The sequence below is a fragment of the Marmota flaviventris genome, chromosome X, assembly GCF_047511675.1.
Source record: "Marmota flaviventris isolate mMarFla1 chromosome X, mMarFla1.hap1, whole genome shotgun sequence".
Classification (NCBI taxonomy): domain Eukaryota; kingdom Metazoa; phylum Chordata; class Mammalia; order Rodentia; family Sciuridae; genus Marmota; species Marmota flaviventris.
In genome coordinates, this window is record NC_092518.1 from 29,495,366 (window position 1) to 29,519,317 (window position 23,952).

General features: G+C 32.1%; 1 protein-coding gene across 1 annotated transcript in view; it reads left to right on the plus strand.

Moving 5' to 3' along the window:
- Cfap47 (cilia and flagella associated protein 47) overlaps positions 1 to 23,952 on the plus strand; it is a 410,015-nt gene that overhangs the window by 194,145 nt on the left and 191,918 nt on the right. Inside the window, exons 37-40 of the mRNA XM_071606058.1 lie at positions 1,836 to 1,951; positions 12,480 to 12,630; positions 14,164 to 14,252; positions 21,075 to 21,152. Of these exons, the coding sequence (XP_071462159.1) occupies positions 1,836 to 1,951; positions 12,480 to 12,630; positions 14,164 to 14,252; positions 21,075 to 21,152 (434 nt within the window). The remainder of the gene's footprint in view (positions 1 to 1,835; positions 1,952 to 12,479; positions 12,631 to 14,163; positions 14,253 to 21,074; positions 21,153 to 23,952) is intronic.

Consider the following 23,952-nt stretch of genomic DNA (forward strand, 5'->3'; position numbering starts at 1 on the left):
GGACGAATTCTCGAGCATCAACACTCTTGTTCTAGTAGTTACCAAAATTCTCATTGAATGGGAAATTATGTAATTTAATCTTTCACCAAATCTCTACCATATTCCTTATGATCCACTATAACTACACATACTGTTACTTTTCTGTTTTTCAAATATCTGAGACCACAGCTCCTGGGGACTACTTATGTTTTAGTCACCTTTGCCTCACTCTAATTTTCACGGTCATCACTTTAACCAAGGCTTCTCCCTCTTTTGGTCAGTAATTTTCATGATATCCTGGCATCTTGGTAAAAAAATATTCATGACAATAGTTAAAACAATAAGGCAGAATTTATTTAGTGCTGTCGCAATAGGTATAGGGACTGCAATGCAATTGTGCAGTAGGAGAGAGAGAGAGATTGAACTCAACTCTGAATATAAGAAGATTAAGTAAGAATTTATGGCCAAGAAAGGAATGGAGAGTTATTAAGAGGAAACATTAGGGTCAAAGAAAAATTCTGGGTAATCCAACCTAACAAAATTCTTGCTGCAGGAAGGCCAGGATGATCAGAAGACACCTACTTGGGACATGGTGGAGGATGAAGAATTTGGTCCAATATGAAGGATGATTAGATATTAAAGGAAGAGGATTCTGACTAAACTAACTTAGCAAGATTCTTCTAAAATCGAACTATCATCAGGCTTGGTGGCACATGTATATAATCCCAGCAATAAATGAGATTAAGGAAAGAGGATCATAAGTTCGAAGTCATCCTCAGCAACTTAATGAGACCCTGATTCAAAATAAAAAATAAAAAGGTCTGGGGATGTAGCTCAATGGTAGTGTGCCCCTTTTCAGCCCCCAGTGACAGATAGATAGATGGATAGATAGATAGATAGATAGATAGATAGATAGATAGATAGATAATAGGACTCTTAAGGACATGCCCAAAGATAGAACCTAGTGAAACAGCTCAAAGGAGCCTGGCTAGAATTTCATCAAGGACTAAAAAATCTTTGTCAATTTATTTTCTTTCCATTTTTATAATACTTTTAGTTGTATATGGCAGTAACTTTATTTTATTTATTTATATTTATGTGGTGCTGAGGATCTAACCCAGTGCTTCATACATGCTAGGCAAGTGCTCTACCACTGAACTACAAACCCAAACCCTTTGTCAATTCTTAATATATTTGTTTCTTTGTTCATTTATTTTTTGAATCCCCAATATATTCTACATAAACACTTTGTGGACTGACATTATTCAAAAAATATTCTCACTAATAATAATCACTAATGATTGTCTGATACTTTGTACCTGACTGGTTTAGGAAGAGACAGCCAATGCTAACTAAACTATTGTTTCTAGACAAGGCCATGATCATTTCCAGACTGAAGCTATGTTTTTAAACTTACATCCTTATAATACTTTATGAATTGAGCAGTCAGATTATCCTTTTTTAAAATTATAATAGGCAAGTTCTCTGTTTAAAATACTCCAATTATTTCCCTTTGCAATAACAGTTAAATATAGATTGTTAATTTTCGTCTTGAACTTCTTGATGATCAACTGATTTTTCCATGTGTCATTTCCTTTGTTGAAAGATCCTTACTGCCAACTTCAGATAAACTATATGGATGAATAGATGGATGGATGAATGGATTGATAGATACATATATACATAGTTACACAGAGGTGCTGTATTTAAACACAAAGTCTGCCTTACCCCAGTTAGTGTGCAATACGTATTTCCACCATTAGAATGTATAACCTTCTGGTTAAAATAAGAGATGATATAGTTGTATGGTTTTTAAATTTATTATCTTATTTATACCCTATTCTACTTCTATATAGATTGTATTGAAAAATTCAAGCATGAAAAACTTAGTGTATAATGCAAAAATTGTTGGAAGAGATGCTGCTGACTTCTCTCTTGCCCAAGCAGGGAATGTTGTGACTATTTCTCCAAAGTAAGTGTTTTGTTTGTTTGTTTGTTTTAATTTATTGAGCATATCAACTCCAGTCATTTAATATTTGTTGTTATTTTAAAAATGTGACTTGGATTTTTTAATTAATATATATAAAGTAAAATAACATCACTGAGAGAGAAAATATTCATGTTTTTGAGGTTCCTCACTAATTTTGTAAAAATAATTCCAACAACATAAAACAGCTGTTCTTATACATGCATTTAATTTTATTTTGCATGTGTATGAGTCATAGAGATAATATTATAAGTTGTTTATTTATGTACACAGTTCTGTTTCCTGTTGGAAGCTAGAAGTAGTATATACCAAAATTACATAATTATAGATATATAACCTTTGTAGGCTATATGATACTTACAATAATTTTGTTACAAAAACAATATGTGGTTATTATAGAAAATTTAGAAACTATGAAAGAACAGGAACAAAATTCAACCTTAAAGAAGCTCCAATGTTGCCATTCTTCTCTATCCCCATTATTTTGAGTAATTCAGTCTCTTTCACAGTTCTATGCCTGAACTTTGTCCTCATGGCAGTTCTCTGTGGTGGCCTCATCTCTGTGGTGGCTGTGTGCCTGGATCATGTTTTCATGATTATCCAAAGCTGCAGTCTTGCTCCTGTGGTTTTACTGGATGGGGTCTTGGGGAGACTCTGCTACCACATCTCTGCTCTGCATTGCCTTAGTTGGGGCTCTCTATAGTGGTCCTACATCATGGAAGTTCTGTGTCTGAGTCCCAAGGCTCTCCAGGGCACCATTTGAGATGTAGGTGGAGACATGTACTTTTTGTGGTACAGGTAGCTCCTGAACTCTGTGCCTATGGAGATGATACCACATGAAGATATTTAAGATTTATGGCCTATTCCCTCCACAAGGGCAGCCACCACATACCAGATAAGACCTTGGCTCGCTGAAGAGCTATATATTGGGGCAGCAAAGTATCATGACACTGAAATGTGGAGAGCAGAGCCTAGAAATATTGCTGGGCAGCAAGCACCAAGGTCCCATGGAAGTCCTTGTGTGCACTACTCCCCCTATTGTTACATCCTCTAGGACCTGGAAATCTGGGCTTATGATGGGAGAGGCAGCACTGATGGTCTCTGAAATGTTTCAGAGTCAGTTTTCCCTTTATGTTAAGAATAGCATCTGGCTTCCATAAACATGGCCGATCCATACTAATTTTCTTGTTAAACAATTGCTCTTTCACATCTTTGTTCTCTCTTCAAATATATTTTATCCTTCCATTCAATATAGATAAGCTGATAGTTTTCTAAAATTTTGAGATCTACTTTCTTTTTACTTAAAAATTTCATCTTTAAGTTATTTCTGTCTCCTTGAATTTTACCATAAGCATTTAAGAGAAGTCACACTTTTAACATTTTTCTTAGAACGTTCTTTAGCTAAATATCCTATTTCATTACTCCCAATTTCTATCTTCAACACTAAGATACAAGCATATTAAGCCAAGTTCTTTGCAAATTTTTTAAAGGATCTCCTTCCACTGTTCAATAATGTGTTTCTTATTTTCATATAAAAACTCATCAAAATGTCCTTTTTTGGTCCATATTTCCTCCTATATTCTGTCCATATTCTCTCAGATAATCTCTAAGAAGGCTAGAGCTTTCTCTCCAGCTTTCTTCTTCTGAGCCTTTATCAGAATCACCCTATATAGTTTATGCTGAGCATGCACCTCAAAATTTTTATAGCTCCACTTTCAGTTCCAAAGCCACTTCCATATTTTTAGATATTTGTTACACAAACATCTCTACATCTTATCACCAATTTTCCATCTTAGCGCATTTGGGATGTCATGATGAAATACTGTAAATTGGGTAGATTACAACCAGAAATTTATTTCTCACAGTTCTGACGTCTGATATGTTGAAGGACAAGATGCCCTCAGATTCAGTATCTGGCAAGGACCCAAGTTCTACTTCATACATAGTCCCTTTTTCCTTCCTGTGCCTTTATTATGGTAGAAGAAGCCACTTATATGAGGGTATTAATTTAATTCATGAGATCTCTGTTCCATGTTGTATTTACCTCCAAAAGGTTCCCCTTCCTAATATCATTACATTGGTGATTTAAGTTTTTGACATAAGAATTCAGCCCATAGAAATCTGTATATTGTTTTTCCAAGAGATGGTTTGTGAAAATATATCCTCAGCTGAACCTAAAAGTCTCCCATGAACTTTTCATGAGTGCTTTCTTTTTTCTCCTTTTTCATTATTGCATTATTTATGATGCTTCTTGAAGCTTTTAATATTTGGAAAGTATACATTAATTGAGCATGTGTACATGTATATTTACTCACACATGTAGTAATTTGTGCCTGTAGCATAGTGATCATATTGTACATATACATATATCTTCTCATTTTCACCTAATTTTAATTTTTTTCCCAAAATTTAACTTGCACATGCTTTAATATTTTAAATATGCATAAGAGTTTGAAATAAGCAAACTCCAGCCTCCTGAGATCCTGTCCCTGAGGCACTTACTTTTATTTTTTTCAGTTATGCATAATTTTAGTTTTTCAAATGGTCACCTCCATAAATGTAAGTAATTCATATATCTTTGTGACTATTTTGTTAATTCAACTTGATCTAGCTCACTTATTTCCTTATATTACTTTCTCCCAATATCATTAATTTTATCTTTTATTCGTTACTTTTCCTACAATAAAATATATTTTATTCCTATTTCTTTTTTCCCTTGGTGCTGGACATTGAACCCAGGGCTTCACACATGGTAAATATATGTTCTACCACTAAGCTACATTCATAACCTCCCTATTTCTTATACTATTAATATATACACAATATATTTTGACACCATCATTTTAACTGAAAAAATAATAAATGCTAAAGAAGTACATAAAATCTTTGAAGTCCCTTTTCTTCTAGTATAATACTTATTTGAACTGATTGTTTTTGGACCTACTGGAGCAATGTGATTCTTGAACATTATTTCTCCTTAGATGGAAAATAAGATATTTTTCTTTAATAATTTACTCGCTTCATCCTTATGAACTCACCTTTATGAAAACTTCTAAGAAAAAGTATAGATAGGTAAATTTCCCAAGATTTTTCACTTCTGAGAATGTCCTTATATTATTCCTATGCTTGATTTATATTTTGCTCAGGATATTATCTAAGTTGTAATTATTTTTCCTTATAACTCTAAATAAATCTCCACTGCCCTGCAGAATTCATTATTTGTTATGAGAAATTCTGTTATGCATCTATCTGTTCTTCCCTACTCTGGAAGTTTTTAGGATCTTCCATCATAACCTGGTATTATTCTAGAATGTATTAATGGGGGGTGTCTTATTATTCACTGTGCTGAATAAACAGTAAATGCTTTAATTGTGAAGTTGTTTTCATAAGCCCTGGAATATTCTCTTAAATTATTTACTTGATAACTTTCTTTCCTGAGATTTTGCAACCTTTATTTGTCTTATATTGAACCTGATAGTTGGATCCTCTATAGACCTATATTATTACTTCAACTTTTGATCTCATTGATTTCTCCTCTTTTTATCAACAAGTCTCTTTTCCAATTTTTTCATACACACACACACACACACACACACACACACACACACACGTACTTTGATATTCTTTGCATAGCCTTATTTTATAGTACCTGTTCTTAAATTGGTAGTACAGTATCTTCTTAAATATCTCTTACTTTTAAGTTCTTGTTATTAGCCAAATTATCTCTATGTTCTCAGAGGTCATTTGCATTTTTTAACCTTGGTCTCAGTCTTTCCTGTTGAAGGATTTATTCTAATATTTGATAAGACTTGGTTATCCATTTATATGTAATAACATGGTAATATAAAAAGTAAATTATGATTCTACATATGCTTGGGTTTGTCAATTGGTAGGCTTCATTTTAGGGTTAAAAATATTCTGCTTTTATGCTCAATTAATTGTTTGGCATTCTATGATGGCACTAGAGAGATTGAGGTTGTCTGAACCCCATCCTGCCCATTATGCAATAATGGCTTCCTCCAACTAGATGCCTTTTTAAATTCCTTTATTATAATTTTGATGAGATTTCTTTTAGGAAAAGAGATTATGAATCTGGTTTTCAAACTTGATTGTGTTTAGAACTTCTCCCATGTCATTTAAAAATTAAATGCTGGCTTTCAGTCCTGACATTTAAAGGCTCTTGTGATTCAGCCTCATTTGGAAAATGTGGATCAGAATATTTACCCACAGTGTTGTCAGTAATAAACATAATTATGCAAGGAAAACACCCTGGCACTATAACTGGAACTTATAGGAAGCAGCCAGTAAATTTCCCCTCTTCCCCAATTTGAAGTACTGGTTGAAAATATATCAATGTTACAAATTTTTACAATCTAGCAGAATGTCAGAAAAGCAAATATACAATGAAAGTGTGATTTGATAATTGTTTTATTTGTGATATGTGTATCGACCTAGAGGAAAAAAGGAGAACAAGGCAAATGAGTACTTAGAGGGAAACCCAAAAAGAGTTCCTAGAAGAGTTAATGCTCAATTCTGAATGTGTATGGAAAACAATTATTCATTTGTCTAAATGCATTTTATTTTATAGGATTGAATATTGTTATTTGGTAGTTTTTAAAGTATATTGTTAGCTAGAATAAATTTCATAGTATTTGGTTTTTACAAATAAGACTCAGAAAATATTTTCTTAAACAAAAAATGCATAGCTTTGTAATTACAAAAGATTATATAATTATCTGTACCACATTTCATCTTAGATTTTGTCTCAAATAACTTGTCTTTCTGCCAGCTATGGATTGAAATTCCCAGAGATGTAATTTATATACAAAAGATTAAAAGCTATATTATCATATAAACAAACATTTATTTCTGCATATAATTTGATGACTAGGTGTAGCTCTAACCACAGAATGACTATAAAAAAATGAAAGCACAATTTTAGAAAACTATTTTGTTTCTTTTTTTCTTTTTTTATTCTCATTGAGCCATATGCACACTGACATTGATGTGAGATAGATAGATATATATATATATATATATATATATATATATATATATATATATATATATATATATATTTTCTTAATCTCTCTCCAAAGTCAATTTGAAGTAGCTTGCAAGGTACATGTAATATTAAGGAGTTGTTCTTTAAAAAAATGATGAGAGACATTTAGAGCAAAAAGCAAATAAACATTATGAAAATTAAGATGAAGCCTACAATTATGATACACTGACTGGGGACCTGGAACCCTTACTTGAACTTTACTACATATTTGATTCTGATATCTCTAACAAATTTGGGAAGGGATCTTGGTCATTTCGATTCTTCTATATGACTAAAAATTTTTTTAAAGGATTACACATATTCAAGAGAAGCCCAAATCTCTCTGGTCCTGAAACAAGCCATTTATCTCATTAAAAGGGTACTCTATTATGAAATGTGTTTCACTGGACTTAAGTATATGTCCATCAGATCATTCATTATGTTATTTTTTTGAATATTTTTTTGGTTATTTTTGAACCCCCCCTTTTTAAAAAATAAATTTCCATAAGGATCCAATACATTACCAGGTCCTATTAAGTTTACCAATTTTATTTTAAAATTAGCATCTTCTCTTCTTCTACACCTCTTCCACCCTAATTTAATGCTTCGACCATTTTTATGTAGACTGCCATGACAGACTCCTAAAGGGCTTCTTTGCAAGCCATTCTATATATTAGAATGGCAAATATTTTAATGTAAATTTAATTATGATACTCTTTGCTTAAAATATTCTCATAGCTTCCCATCTTCCCATCATAGATCTAGTATATCATCAGAGTCCAAGGAATGCTTTTACTTTTATATGGTACTAAGTATTGGAATCCAGGGCCTCTTGAACACTAGGCAAGTACTCTACCATTGAGCTACATCCCTAGTCCTTTTAAAAAAAAAATTCTGAGGCAGGGTCTCATTAAGTTCTCCAAACTGTCCTTGAATTTGTGGTCATTCAGCCTTGGCCTCTCACGTAATTGGTAATACTTTCATTTTTATGAAATTTTATGGTTTTCATGACTTTCTCTTAGCTAAAACTTGTATCACTAATCTCCTCATTCCTTATGCTTTAGTGCTACTGGTCTTTGATTAGTTCTTCCAATATATTGTAATTCTACCTTCTTTCCTCCTCTCTTCAATATACCTAATTCAATCTCATTTTTAAAAATTTATTTATGTATTCTAATTTGTAAATGCCATGATTTTAATCTCAATTTTAAAAATTATTTCATTTTATTTATTCTAATTTGCTATATATGATAGAATGCAATTCAATTCATATTATACAAACAGAGCATAATTTTTCATATCTCTGGTTGTACACAAAGTAGAGTCACACCATTCATGTTTTCATATATGTACTTAGGGTAAAGATGTCCATCTCATTTCACCATCTTTCCTACCCCCATGCCCCCTCCCTTCCCTTCCCTCCCCTTTTCCCTATCTAAAGTTTGTCTGTTCCTCCCATGCTCCCCCTCATCCGCCTTATGAATCAGCATCCTTATATCAGAGAAGACATTCGGCATTTGTTTTTTTGGGGATTGGCTTACTTAACTTAGCATTATATTCTCCAACTCCACCCATTTACCTGTAAATGCCATGATATATATATATATATATATATATATATATATATATATATATATATATATATATATATGATCACTTTTTCTTTATCCATTCATCTACTGAAGGTTATCTAGGTTGGATCCACAATTTAGCTATTGTGAATTGTGCTGCTATAAACATTGATATGGGTGTGTCCCTGTAGTATGCTGTTTTTTATTTCTTTGGGTATAAACCAAGGAGTGGGATAGCTGAGTCAAATTCCCAGTTTTCCAAGGAATCTCCATACAGCTTTCCAGATTGGTTGCACCAATTTGCAGTCCCACCAGCAATGTAAGAGTGTGCCCTTTTCCCCACATCCTTGTCAACACTTATTGTTGTTTGTATTCGCTTTTTTAAAAATACTTTTAAATTTATTTTTTCTTCTAATTTGTCATATATGACAGTAGAATGCATTACATTCATAATACACATATAGAACATATTTTTGCATATCTCTGGTTGTATACAAAGTATAGTCACACCACTCGTTGTCTTCACACATGTACTTAGGGTAATGATGTGCATCTCATTCCACCATCTTTTGTACTCCCATGCCCCCTCTCTTCCCCTCCCACCCCTTTGCCCTATCTGGAGATCATTTAATCCTCCCATGCTCTCCCTCCCAACCCCACTATGAATCAGCCTCCTTATATCAGAGAAAACATTCAGCATTTGTTTTTTTGGGATTGGCTAACTTCACTTAGCATTATATTTTTCCAATCCATCTATTTATCTGCAAATGCCATGATTTTATTCTATTTTATTGCTGAGTAATATTCCATTGTTTATATATACCACATTTTTTTCCATTCATCTACTGGAGGGCATCTAGGTTGGTTCCACAATTTAGCTATTGTGAATTGTGCTGCTATAAATATTGATGTGGCTGTGTCCCTGTAGTATGCTGTTTTTAAGTTCTTCAGATATAAATGAGGAATGGGCTAACTGGGTCAAATGGTGATTCCATTCACAGTTTTGCAAGGAATATCCATACTGCTTTCCAGATTGGCTGCACCAATTTGCAGTACCATCAGCAATTATGGGTGTGCCTTTTTCCCCACATCCTCGCCAACACTTATTGTTGTTTGTATTCTTAATAGCTGTCATTCTGACTGGAATGAGATGAAATCTTATAGTAGTTTTGATTTGCATTTCTCTAATTGCTAGAGATGTTGAACATTTTTCATATATTTGTTGATTGATTGTACATCATCTTCTGAGAAGTGTCTTTTCAGTTCCTTGGCCCATTTATTGATTGGATTATTTGTTTCTTTGGTGTTAAGATTTTTGAGTTCTTTAAGATTTTTGAGTTCTTTATATATCCTAGAGATTAGTGCTCTATCTGATGTGCATGTGGTAAAGATTTGCTCTCATTCTGTAGGTTCTCTATTCACTTTTGCTGAGAAGAAGCTTTTGCATTTGAATCCATCCCATTTATTGATTCTTGACTTTAATTCTTGCTCTATAGGAGTCTTATTAAGGAAGTTGGGACCTAATCCAACATGATGGAGATTTGGGCCTACTTTTTCTTCTACTAGGTGCAGGGTCTCTGTTTTAATTCCTAGGTCTTTGATCCACTTTGAGTTGAGTTTTGTGCATGGTGACAGATAGGAGTTTAATTTCATTTTTTTGCATATGAATTTCCAGTTTTTCCAGCACCATTTGTTGAAGAGGCTATGTTTTCTCCAATATATGTTTTTGGAGCCATTGTCTAATGTAAGATGCTTATATTTATGTGAGTTTTTCTCTGTGCCTTCTATTCTGTACCATTGGTCTACCAGTCTATTTTGGTGCCAATACCATGCTGGTTTTGTTATTGTAGCTCTATAATTTAAGAAGTAGTATGGTTTAAGGTCTGTTACACTGATGCCACCTGCTTCACTCTTCTTGCAAAGGATTGCTTTAGCTACTCTGGGTGTCTCATTTTTCCAGATGAATTTCATGACTGCTTTTTCTATTTCTATGAGGAATGTTATTGGGATTTTTTCAATCTCATTTTTCTTATCTCACCTTACATATTACTTCTTCTGACCCTACAGGCTGTATCTCACTCACCACTGCATACTGTTATACCACTTTGTGGCACATCTGTGATTCGTAACTTTCAAATTTATTTTGTGATGTGGCAATATCGTCCATGTACTCTATAATGTATCATCCAGGAAATCAGGAATAGTATGTTTGTTTTCTAACTACTAAATTCCATAAAATCTAAAACAATGCCTGAAACATTATAAATTATAATTATCAATCAAGGGAGTCAATTATTGAATGAATGGCTTTATCTAATTGTGATTTTTAGAATATCTACAAAATTCCTAAATCACTCACAGGAATCCTAACATGAAATTTGAGCCTGCACATACCCAGAAAAAAACTTCAATATTAAATGTTCTTTGTTCTCAGTTAAGTTCAAGCCCATGAGTCCTTTTACATAAAAGTAAGGAGATTGGTGAGGACGCATATCTGAATAAAAGTCCCCCTTACTGCTGTTAGATGTGAGTTGTAATTTACCCTACAAAATCAATTTTAGAACATTTCTATTGATTTTGAAACTTACTCTTTCAAAAAAAAAAAACCATGCTCTTTGCTGCTCCCCATTCTCACCCATTCAATAGCAATTGCACAAGTTTATAGAGAAGTTGGTACAAGGTTTAACACTAAGGGAAATCTATTCCCCACTCCATTCTACAATAAGTATACTGTAAGAGAAGATAATAGGTAGCAGTTTGTAAAAGGAATGACTGTCATCTGATGTATAATGCTAACCATGCTAAAAGCTACAGTAAAATCAATGGTAAAATTTCCCCAAGATTTATCACCCACAGCTGTGTCAAGGGGAAGCCAGCCTGAAAGATTGAGCCAGTAAGGGAACAGTGATTTCATTCTTGATTCAGGGAGTTCATTGTTTATATAAATAGCAAACATAAGACTATTCAAAGGTGCCCAGTCTTTCATGTCCTCTGTGTAGAGTAACACCTAGATAAAAGGGATCTGATGACTGCATCAAGGACGGTAAATCACCCTGTTGGTGAGAACCCACTTTATGGTGCCATTAAGCATTTTCCTAGCCTGTAACTGTAAAGGGAGTGATGTAGCAGACCTCACTACCTCATCAGAATCCAGGAGGCAATGAGAAACTGACTGGTGACAATTTGTTTGGGGAGTTAGGGAGGCAATTGAGAAATGTTCTGACAGCAGCTCCTCATGAGCCTCCACACTATTACATTGTGGCAAGTTCATGGGGCTTTCTCCTAAGTCTTATGTCAGCTGCAGTTAGGCCACACATATGTGTCTCCAATGTGGAGGCATGCAAGTTTGCTAGAGTGCCATGCTATAGTAATTTTCCTACAAATTGATAAATAGAAATTTCTCCAAATTTGTAGACTCTTTGCATTATGCCATATTTTATACTACAGAGGTAAAGATTAAGGGGAATTGGCATATTTTCTTTATTCTTTCTTTAAATTGAATATTCCTCTGAAACATGTGAATTTGAACTTCAAATTTTATTTGCAACCATGGCTTTAGGTATTTTTTAAATTGTTATTTTTTTTCTCCACGTAAACAAAACCAAATGACATGACTATGAATTTGGCTAAACATTAGCAAACAATGAACTAAGAATTTTGTACAAAAATGCATAGATGATTTCCTGTGGAGCACTGTTACAAAATCTAATATTTGGCATATTATACATACATTTGGGAGGTAAATTTAGATTTTAGAGGCTGTATCAAGACTTCAACAGCCTCTATATCTTTTGTAAAAGTAAATATATTTAGAGTCTAGGGGTGTAAGCACATGTTCTACACTGAATAAAATACTTCTTGCCTTTTTCAATAAACTATTTTCTTTTATTAATTATAGAAACCAAATTAATATCACTCTGAAATTTACCAGTCGCTTCCTCCATCCTGCTGAAGCTTCACTGCTCTTAATTTCTAAACCTAAGTGTGGAATAGGAGGTGTTACAATGACTTTTACTCTAAAAGGTGAAGTCCTTGATTTTAAAGCAATTGTAAGTAAATTTTACTTATTTTTGTATATCCTTGCTTCTGTTTCCCAACCCTGGCATGTCATGACCATAGATGTTCTTCCATGTTTTATTTCTATGTAGCTCTTGATCCTTGAGATCTTCCTTTTGCTCTGAAGACTTGTGATTTAAGTTAAAGCAGCTCTGGGCCTGTGTTTATGGGATTTTTTAGACTAAGGGTGGAGAGTTTATGCATCAAAAAAAGATTCTTATTTTCTCTGACAGGAACATTATTAATTTGTCTGGACTGTCTTGTGGAAAAAATCCATTGTAAAAGTTAATGCTAATGCTGGCATTTATTGAAAGGTGATGATGTTCTTAACAGAGTTCAAAGTGTTTATACCTCAAAGGATGGGGGAGAATGATTTTTACATTTTTATAAAATGGCTGTGATATTGTTAATGATTGCCTTTCTTAACCATTATCTTATTTTCTACCATGGGTATATGGTAAAGAACAAGCAAATTTATTATCGCCAGATTGTCCTATGGATGACAAAGAATTTGGGGGATGCAAAATAAGATTGGGAAAAAGACACTCACTCTAGGAGACTCAATTAGTGGCAAGTTGTGTGTGGAGAACAAGAAGTTGCTCACATGGACAGACAGGCTCATTAGACAGTGATGCCCAGAACAGGAAGTGGGCATTTGTCACCAAGATATATGTTCTTGTCTTCTGATTTCCTTTTAAATAATGAATGCTTAATACTTTCCAACTCTCCCACATAAATTCTCTGAAACAGCATAATGCTCTGCCATATGTGGTTAAAGACATGGCTAGTTTTAGCCTGTCATTAATGTTACCTCAGGGGAGAAAAGCTGACACTTGAAGGTCGTGAAACTCTGGTTACTTCCCCATCTGTTCACTATGGTCTTAGAAAACTTAGAAGTAAATTAGATAATAATATAGAAATAAAATAGGTCAATAACATAATCAGCTTAAAAATGAAAATTTCCAGAAAATTCTACTTTATGAAATTCCCTTGGATAATTTGAAGTTTTTATTTTGTATATGTGCTTTTATTACAATATAAATGTAAGTGTTGCCACCACATTATAAATGCAGACATGTCATACTCACATATAGTCTTATACACAGATATTTATCCCCACATGCACATCCACAGCACAGCTGTCTCTGCCTTATGGAGCCATATATATAAATGTGTGTGTATGTGTGTGTGTGTGTGTGTGTGTGTGTGTATGACTGATTATTTGAAAATAGAAACCATGTCCAGTCATTAACAAACCAATTTTAAAGAGATCAATTTGAGAAACACTGCTTTGACAAATGGTTTAATTTTAGCATAATACTATGGATCATTATTGAGATTAAATATATTTTTATCCTTTCCACCCAGATTTTAGCAGTATAATATTTATGGGATAAGGAGAATTTAATAAATTAGCGTCAGTTTAATATTTAAATGGACAATTTGTAGATTTTAACTTCATATTATGTATAATTAAGGATTTTTTGATATTATCATATAGTATGCTTTATTTCTTTTTACTTTAGGAAATTCTGAAATGCAAAACTCCATGTTATCAATGGAAGGAAGTTATTATAAATGTGAAAAACCCCTTCCCGACTGCTGGAGACTTTAGGTAAGTTATTGGTGGGTGTAAATTTATTGCAATTAGCTATTTTCACTCTTAAAAGGACTATCTAGTATTCTTTACCTTTTTTACACGAACCATTTTGAAAAGAAATTAAATAATTAAATGTGTTTATATTCCTATAAACTTATAAGCATCATCATATAAAATAGAACAAATAATGAAAATAAATAATTTTTTTCTTGAACTGGTACTTGATCATACAAGTTTAAAAATTTTGTCTATAAGCTTTCTGTTTATTCGGATTTGGTGTTCTTTTAATTTTTTAAAATTTTTGAATTAATAGACTCTTTGTATCTAATTCTATTGCATCTGCTAATATCCAAAACTGAAATATTGATTACATTAAAAATATATTTTTGCTTGAAGCATCAGGATTAATTTATACTGTACATTCAATGTGCATGTGTCTGTCTTGAGTTTTAATGATAACAACAAAAATTTGCAATGAAAAGAAAATTCTTTACTATTATTTAAAGACACAATAAAAACATTACTACCGGGGCTGGGATTGTGGCTCAGAGGTAGAGTGCTCACCTAACATGCCTGAGGCACTGGGTTCGATCCTCAGCACCACATAAAGATATTGTGTCCATCTATAACTAAAAAATAAATATTTAAAAAAACAAAACAAAACAAAACATTACTACTTAAAAGTTTACATGTTGTGGGAGAATATGAAAAATGATACGCCTCATGTACTGATTAAATTAGGGACTCATTATTCCAGACATATACACAAATATATATACATACTTATATTTAACATTTGATAATTTTCCATTTCTCTAATCATTGTCTGTCAAGCCTTTTTGGTATTTTATTATTAATAAGATCAGTCATTGTTGACAAAACAAAATTTGTTATGTAGAAAAAGTTACTGGTATGTTTATGGTTTTCATGTGCATATAAGGGAGAATATTATAGACTGAAATTTTATGAAAGTGTTATGTTGGAGTGTAAAGAATATAAAAAGTGAATATGTGGTGTTAATCCAGTATTAAAATATGCCCTTAATTGAACCAAATGGATGCAGTCCTTCAGAAAAAAAAATAAACAGGATAAAGCATATTTCATCTTTCATTCTAGTGTTAAATTTGAATTTTCCAGAAATAAGAAGAATAAAAGAAACATATTTCACAAAAAACTGATGATATTTTAATATGTCTTTATGGTTTCTCTTAGGTTAAATTAAAATGACTGTGAGAGGTGTGTGGTTTGGTTCAGAGCAAAAAAATTCATATTATTTTTACTCCATCCTTCCTTGAATGAATATGCTCTCAAACTTAGACAACTGTGAAATAAACTGAAACATTTAAAAGCAATCAAAAATCAAAAATAGCCATGTATTATGTGCAAAATATAAAAATAATTAAAGAAAATAAATAAGAAAGAAATTTAATGCCAATTAATCATAGAGACTATTTTAGAGTTATAACCAGTATAACAAGTGATCTTTTTCAAGTTATATTGAAAAAATGATCATTTTTTAGTTATATTAAATTTTAGTTATACTAAAAAAATGAAATTTAATAATTAAAAAAATATTAAAATCTCATATTTAACATACTTTAAAATGAAATATCTCCATATGCATTCCCCAAAATTATAGTTAGCACAATGACTGAATTCAATCAATTTTCATTGTACGTTATCGTTATTTTTAACCTGCAATGCAGTCTAGCATAGATTTAACAGACATAGGGTTAGTTGGCTAGGTTTCTGACTCCGTGACTGTCTACAAGATTGGAGGTTTTAAAATTTTTCTTTCACAAAACACCACTATTTAATACTCCATAATACTTTCAAAAGCATGATTAAGATTCGTTTTGTCAGTATCTTGTTGAGGATTTTGTCTTCATATTATGACATTTAGCAGTGATTTTTCCCTTTTCTTGTGATGTCTCTGTTTTTCACATAATTAATACTACCCTTAGAGAATGAATTGGGAAATGTTCCTTTGTATTCTATTTTTTGGAAGAGTTTGTGAAGATTGGTATTAATTGTTTTAATGTTTGGTAGAATTCACAACTGAAGCCCTTTGATTCTGGGCTCTGCTTTGTGGGAAGTTTATTTCATTACTGATTTCTTCTGTTTCTTATGAGCCTATTCAGAATTCCTATTTCTTGTTGAATAAGTTTTTGTACTTTGCTTCATTCTAGGAATTTGTATATTTTTTTAAGTTATGTAACTCATTGGCATGGAGGTTTTCATAGTATTCTGTTATAATCTTTTTATTATTTGTCAAATAAATATGGTTTCCCTTATTCCATCATTCATTTTACTAATTTGATTCTTCTTTCATTCTTGATCAATCTATATAAATTTAAACTTGTTATCTTATTGATCTTTTCAAAGAAACCCCTGATTTCCTTGGTGTTGTATATTATTTTTCTATTTCCTATTTCATTTCCTCACTAACATTTATTTTTTTTCTGTTATTACTTATTTTCTTCTGTCTGATTTGGGTTTAGACTTTTTGTTATTTTCCTAGTTTCTTAATGTAAAAAGTTAGCGTTATTATTTTAAATCTTTCTTCTTTATTCATATGTGCATTTGTATCTATATATTTTACTCTGGACACTGCTTGAACAACATCTCACTTTTTGTGTATTTTGAGTTTAATTTTGCTAATCTAAAGGTGCTTTCTAATTTTACTTTTGACTTATTCCGAACTTACTATTTTTTGAGGGTAGGTTCTTTAATTTTCCCATATTTGTGAATTTCCAAATTTCTTTCTGTATTGATTTTTAATTTTATTTCATTTTAGCCAGAGAATATATTTTGTATTTCTTCAATTTGATCAAGGATTATCTCATGGCCTACCATTAGATTTGTAACATAGAATGTTCACAAGAGCAGTATGTTTTCTACTGTTTATTTAAAAATTATTTTTATATATATATATATATCTTTAGTTGTTGATGGACCTTCATTTTATTCATTTATTTATATGCAGTGCTAAGAATCGAACCCAGTGCTTCACACATGCTAGGCAAGCGCTCTACCACTGAGCCACAACCCTAGCCCCATTTTCTACTGTTTTTGAGTGATACTCTACAAGTATCTGTTCATTCTGGTTGGTTGGTTTATAGTATTTTCTAAGCTCTGTATTTCCTTGTAATCCTTCTGCCTAAATATTTCCTTCATTATTGAAAGTGAGATATTTAAATATATATTATTATTGACTATTTTTCCATATATGCCAGTTTTTGCTTTCTGTACTTTGGTATTCTGTAGTCAGGTATGTATATATTTATAATTGTTTTAGCTTCATAGTTGACCCTTTAGATATTACAAATGGTCTCACTTCATATATAATTACATTGTTTAAAAAATGTTATCATGTTTTATATTAGTATAAGCACTCCAGCATTTTTATAATTACTATGTGCTATATATTTTTTTTCTAACCTTACTATTTTTGATTTATTTATATCCTGAATCTAAGTATGCCTCCTATAGCCAGCATGCATTTTTGGTTCTTAGGGTTTTGTTTGTTTGTTTAACTAGATTTATTAAATTATAATTCATATACAAAAAATTTAACATATTTCATGTGTACAATTTGATGAGTGATGAGTGACACATACCCATGACACTGTCACCACAGTCAAAATAGTAAAGATAACCAATATGTCCCAAAATTTCCTCTTAACTCTTAGGTTTGTTTGCTTCCTTGCTTTTTGTGTAGTAAAAACACTTAATATGATATCTATCTTTCTAACAAATTTTGAGGTGTACAATATCATATTGTTAACTATAGGAACCATGTTGTAATAGCAGATTTTAAAACCTAGTTCCTCTAATATAACTGAAACTTTATACCCATTCAACAATGCTTTCCCATTTCCCTAAACCCCCAGTCCCCGGCAACTACTATGATATATCTGCTTTTCTGAGTTTAACTATTATATATACTTCATGTATGTGAAATCATGCAGTATTTGTGATTCTCCTACTGGCTTATTACATTTAGCCTAACATTCTCCAGATTCATCCATGTTGATGAAAATGGCAAAACTTTTTAAAAGTCATGTGTTTGTGTTGCTTAATTCATTCACATTTTTTTGCTATTATTGATGTAGTGGATTTACTTTTGCCAGTTTTCATTTGGCTTTCTGTATATTTTATCTTTCTTTTTTACTCCATTGTGCCATAAATTCTTTCTTTTACATTAGTGAATATTTTCTACTGTAGTATTTTAATTTTTAAATGATATATTAAATATATTGTGGATTTGTTTCCCTAGTGATTACTGTAGGTATTACCATAGACTTCTTAACATATCATAATCAGCTTCCAATTAATAGTAACTCAATTCCCCTGGTATCTCTGGTATCTCTCTCTGTGTGTCCAAATTTCTTCCTCTTATAAGGACACTAGTCAGATCAGATCAGCATCCACCTTAGCCTCATTTTGAATTAATCATTTATATAAAGGCTCTATTTCCAAATACATCCACATTCTAAGGTAGTAGGAATTAGGGCTTCAATATATGAAATTTGAGGAGATATAATTAAGCCTATAACTGACAACATTCATATATTTATAGTTTTTATTTATATTAGCTTTCTTATTTATCATTTCTGGTTTGTTTTTTTTTTTTTTTTTTTTTTTTTTCTGATCCAGCTTTGTTCTTAACCCACTTTACTTTTTGGACATTTTTTCTTTTCCTTTCTCCTGCCTTTCTTTTATGAAATTCCATTACCCCACGTATTGTTCTTATAGTATATCTCTCCCATCTGTGTGTGAAATTCTGTTTATTTTCTGCATTTTTGTCTCTGTTCTTCTGATTTTATAATCCATCAATCTTTAAGTTTATTAATTATTTTTTTTCTGCCAGTTCAAATCTACTGTTGAATCTGCCAGTGAATTTCCCATATCAATTTTTGTGGTTTCTAACTCCATAATTTCTATTTGATTATTTTTGATAGTGTCAGTCTTTATTGGTATTTTCTACTTGGCACTACATTGTCATCACATCTTCCTTTACTTCTTTTATCATACTTTCCTTTAGTCCTTTGAAGATATTTGTAATGACTGTTTTGAATTTGTTCTCTGTTAAATCCAATGTTTTTCTCACTCGAACAGCAGTTTCTGTTGCTTGCTTCTTTTTCTATTTCTTTGCATATTTCATAATTTTTTAAGGAATTTGGGTATTTTAGAAAATATATTGTATCAAATTTGGGCTTGCTTTGGGCTAGTTCTGTCTCCCCAAGGCTGTTAATATATATTCTACATTTTCACTGACTGGCTGGGTTATTTTAGTGATGCATATCTCTTCCTGCCCAAACGTTAAACTCCATTAATTCCAATGCCCAAGGGGAACATAAATTGCTCTTCAGACTAATCCAATCAAATTCATGCTCTTTTGAATTAATATTTCTCTAAATCAGTGTTTGAGTTTATTATAACTCTAAAGGGGCTCCTCCTAGCTCTCTCTTTCCACAGTTTTCTCCTACAGGCCTACAATTAAGCTGGTATTTTTATTGAGTCTATCTTCTCCCAATTGCCTTTCATCATAACCCACCTGTCTTAAAAGCATGCTTTGGCTTGAACTTCTAATCACTTTCTTGAGAATGAAATGGGCACCTTGGGGAGGAGATTAGGAGTTATCTGCTTTAAAGCTTGCTTCTTTCCTGGGGTAAAATATCTGATCCTAGCGTGGAACCAGCATTTTACAAGCTGAGATAAGGGCAGTTGAGGCGGGGGGGTGGGGGGGTGTCTCATTATTATGAGCAGTGCCACAACTGTGGTTAAAACCTCTGTTCCCTGAGTGGAGCCTGAGTGTAAGATGGGAGACCCTTATCTCCTCAGCTGCACTTGCCCAGAACCTGGCTTCAGCAACATGTAATGGGGGAAGTATAAGAAATTTTGAAGTCCTAACTCTCCCAGAAAGATAGTTCTTCAAATGGAAGCCTGGGGAGGAGGGAGCCCTGTGTCCTTGGCAGTAGTGGTCTTACCAAACTGGGAAGGAGGGAGAACGGTTTCTTAATTCAAATACCAGAGATTACAGGTTTAGGTTTTCTTTGCTGAAGGAGGTAAGTCAATGGGAGCATTAATCCTTCAAACAAGGATGGACTAATTAGCTTACAGCTCTCATAGTCCAATCATTTTTATCTCCTAACATTCCTGCATTTACATAGGAGTTTTGGAGGGGTACCTCATATTCAAACTATAACAGTCATACCAAAACAATTGCATTGCTATGTGATTTCAGAAAATGGTATAATCAGTAATGTTCTGTAAATTTTTTTTTCATTCTTTTTTTTGGAGTGCTGGGCATGGAATCCAGGGCCTGTACCTTCTAGGCAAAAGCTCTACCAATGAGCTACATCTTGATAACTTAATGATTAATTAGCTACCCATATATCATGTACATGTCTATTCCTAAAATATATATTTCTCTTTTTTTGAAATAAGATTAGGAATTGTGAAATGTATATAATTCTGGCTATGCCTTAAGACCAGTTTGTGATTTGGCTTACTTCTGAAATATAATTTGAGCAGTGATTTATGTTCTGAATTTCCTTGCTGTGAAAATTCAGTGTTGCCTTTCCATATAAAAGAATATTATATTTATTTTCAGTATAAAATAATATTTCACATATTTCCATTCTAGATCATTACCTTCTAACATATATGCTTTTAGTTGCAGAATGAGAAAACATGAACATCTTAAATTGTGGTTTATTCTGATCCTAATGTTTTATGTTTTATGAATGATGGAAAGAAAGTAAAAGAATATTTTTGGGTCATCTACAGTTTGTTGCAATACATTTGAAAATAATTCTTTATTTTTTTCAGTGTCATTTTGGTGGAATCCACAACATTTGTCTATTTGCCATCACAATTAACTGAATATGGACAACACATGAGCCACAAGTAAATGTCTATATATTTTATATTCAAAAGTATCTGAGTAAAAGTTCTGAGATATTAGCACTCAAGGAAGCTTGTTATATTTATTATACCATAGTTTTGATTTATTCAAAATGTTTATTTGACATTATTTACACTCTCATTCAAATATATGTTAGGTGTTACTAGGATTATGTGCAAGAAAACTGTATAAATATGCACTTGATAAAATACAGTATATTTTCATTATTCATGAGAGGCATGTTCTACAAATTTGTCACGAATACTCAATGTGAATACTGGACCTTTGCTCCTAGAAGAAAGAATTTCATAGTTTATAATCTTGAGTCTTAGAAATAACCCATATTGGTAGATTCTATTTTCCTTATTTTACAAATGACTTGCCTGATGGTGCCCAACTACTAGGTGCCATGGAAATGATTCAAAACCTGTCCACCTAGCCCTAGAATTTGGACTTAATAGGGAATTGGAGCAATCACTGACTAGAACTCTGCACATGTCCTTGAACACTGTGAAATACCATGAGTGTTGATTTTAGGGTTACACATAAATTTTGCAAATGAGCAAATTTGGAAACAGAATTCATGTATAATTATGATCAACTGTGTTTAAACTTGTTCTGCCTACATCATGAGGTCTTTATTTAGGTTAAAAAATATCTTTGAGTCCTGAATAGAGAAGCATAATTTTTTAAAAGTTAAGATTATTTTATATTTCTCACCTATTTTAAGCTACATAATAGGTGTTTAAAATGAAGTATGTTTTAAACAGTATTATCTAGATTAAAGAATGGCAGAAAGAAAATAGTTTCTCTACTGATGAAAACCATGTGTATGTTCATCATTAATATTATGATGTTAGTGTATTTTATACCTTCATTCATCTCTGTGTAGTCCTTGACAGTATCAATGTCATTTTTTAGGCAAAAAAGTATTAGGAGGCAAGAAATTGGCAGTTTTGATAACATAGGAATTTCCAGTGTTAACGTCATCAGAAACTGTTAAAGTGCTTTTGCAAATTTTGATAAAATTAAAATGAGTATAGGTTATTTTCCAATGGTAAATTATATTTAAATATATTAAATCAATATTTCTGGGAAAACATAAGGGTTTTATCTATTATATTTGATTTATTCAATGGCTATTCTATGAGAAAAGTTGTTAAAGAAGAAAACAATTTTTGTCTCATTGCATTGTTTTACTGAATGCTAATTAAATGCTTAAGTAGGACATTCAAAGTTTTGCTTACATATTTTGCTTTAGTGGACAATAAAACATGAATTAATACTTTGATTTGTAAGATAGCACTATGGATACCATAATAATAAGAGGAATAAGGTATTTTTTAAAAATTTTTCTTTGTAGATATGAATATTAATATTGCTGAAAACACTTCAGTTAACAGTTCTCCTAGATATTTTTTATCTTTTTAGTCTCTTGCTTTTTCTTGAATAAAGTGGCTGTTTTGTTGTCATAGACTTTGCCTGAATACCCTTGAAATAATTTATTCACATTACGTATGAAAAAAATTATATATTATGTATTAAATTAGAGTTAGATCGCAAATCAATGTTGTAGCAATCTGTGAGCATAAATAACTTGAAATCAAAATTGAGTCTACTTTCATGATTTGCAATACACAATAGTAATTCTGTATCTCAAATTTTAGCATGTTTACTTTATATAATATTCTATAATAACTTTTATTGCATCCAAAGTTTTAGAATTATTAAATCCTTGGACTCTGAAGTTATAAGTAAAGAAACTTTCTTTTTTATGGTTTCTTATCTTTTAAAAATTCAATTAAGTTTAGTTTAGTTTAATTTTTTCCATACCAGGGATTGAACCCAGGGGCACTTAACCACTGAAACATATCCCTAGCCCTTTTTATGTTTTTATTTTGAGACAGGATCTCACTGAGTTGCTTAGGGTCTTACTAAGTTGCTGAGGCTGGCTTTGGTTATAAGTTAGTGGAAATCAAGATGAAATTTTCACCATTCAAATTTCCAAATCCACTGTACCCTTAGACGTCCTGTTAGGGCCCCTTCTTTAGATATTTTTCAACTGCTCAGAGGCCAAAATGGTACAAAAAACAGCAAACATACCATTGTTACTGTTCTCTACATGGCCACTGAGACATCCCCCCACCCCATTTTTGAGGAGCTACTAGATTACATGGAGGATAGAATGAGTCTAAAACTTGATTCTCTCATACATCCTTCCACGATGTATGAAAACTAGACTTGAACCAGATATATTGCTATTTGGTTTAGACACAATCCCAATATAATCCCCTATGGTAATTTTGTGGAAGCTACAATAAACAGTTTCCATTTAGTAAAGGCTTAAGTAGGAAATAATCTTTAGGGCTATTTATTCATGCCTGGAAGCTAACCAACCCAATGACATTTTAATTATTTTAGCTTGAGAAGAGCTACATACCACTACTGCATAGGAAAAAATAAATTTCACCCCTTTGCATCTCAAAACTAGCTTCTACTCCCTGACTCTCACTCCCTGAATTACCAGGAACTATTCCATCGTTTGATCACAGAAGTTTATATAATTTTAGCCTCTTTTGATGCTATTTTTCCTTAAAACCAGAAAGCATTTAAACATGCTCCCTCTACTGTAGTTTCAACCATAATCTTGAAATATGTATAAAAATGGTTGCATAGATCTATGTGTAGGGAATAATAAAAAGGTAAATTAATTATTTTCTGTTTTGTCTGTAGGATATCCAAGATACTGGTTTGGATAAATAAATTAGGTATATCATTGACTTTCTAGACTCAGGAACATTA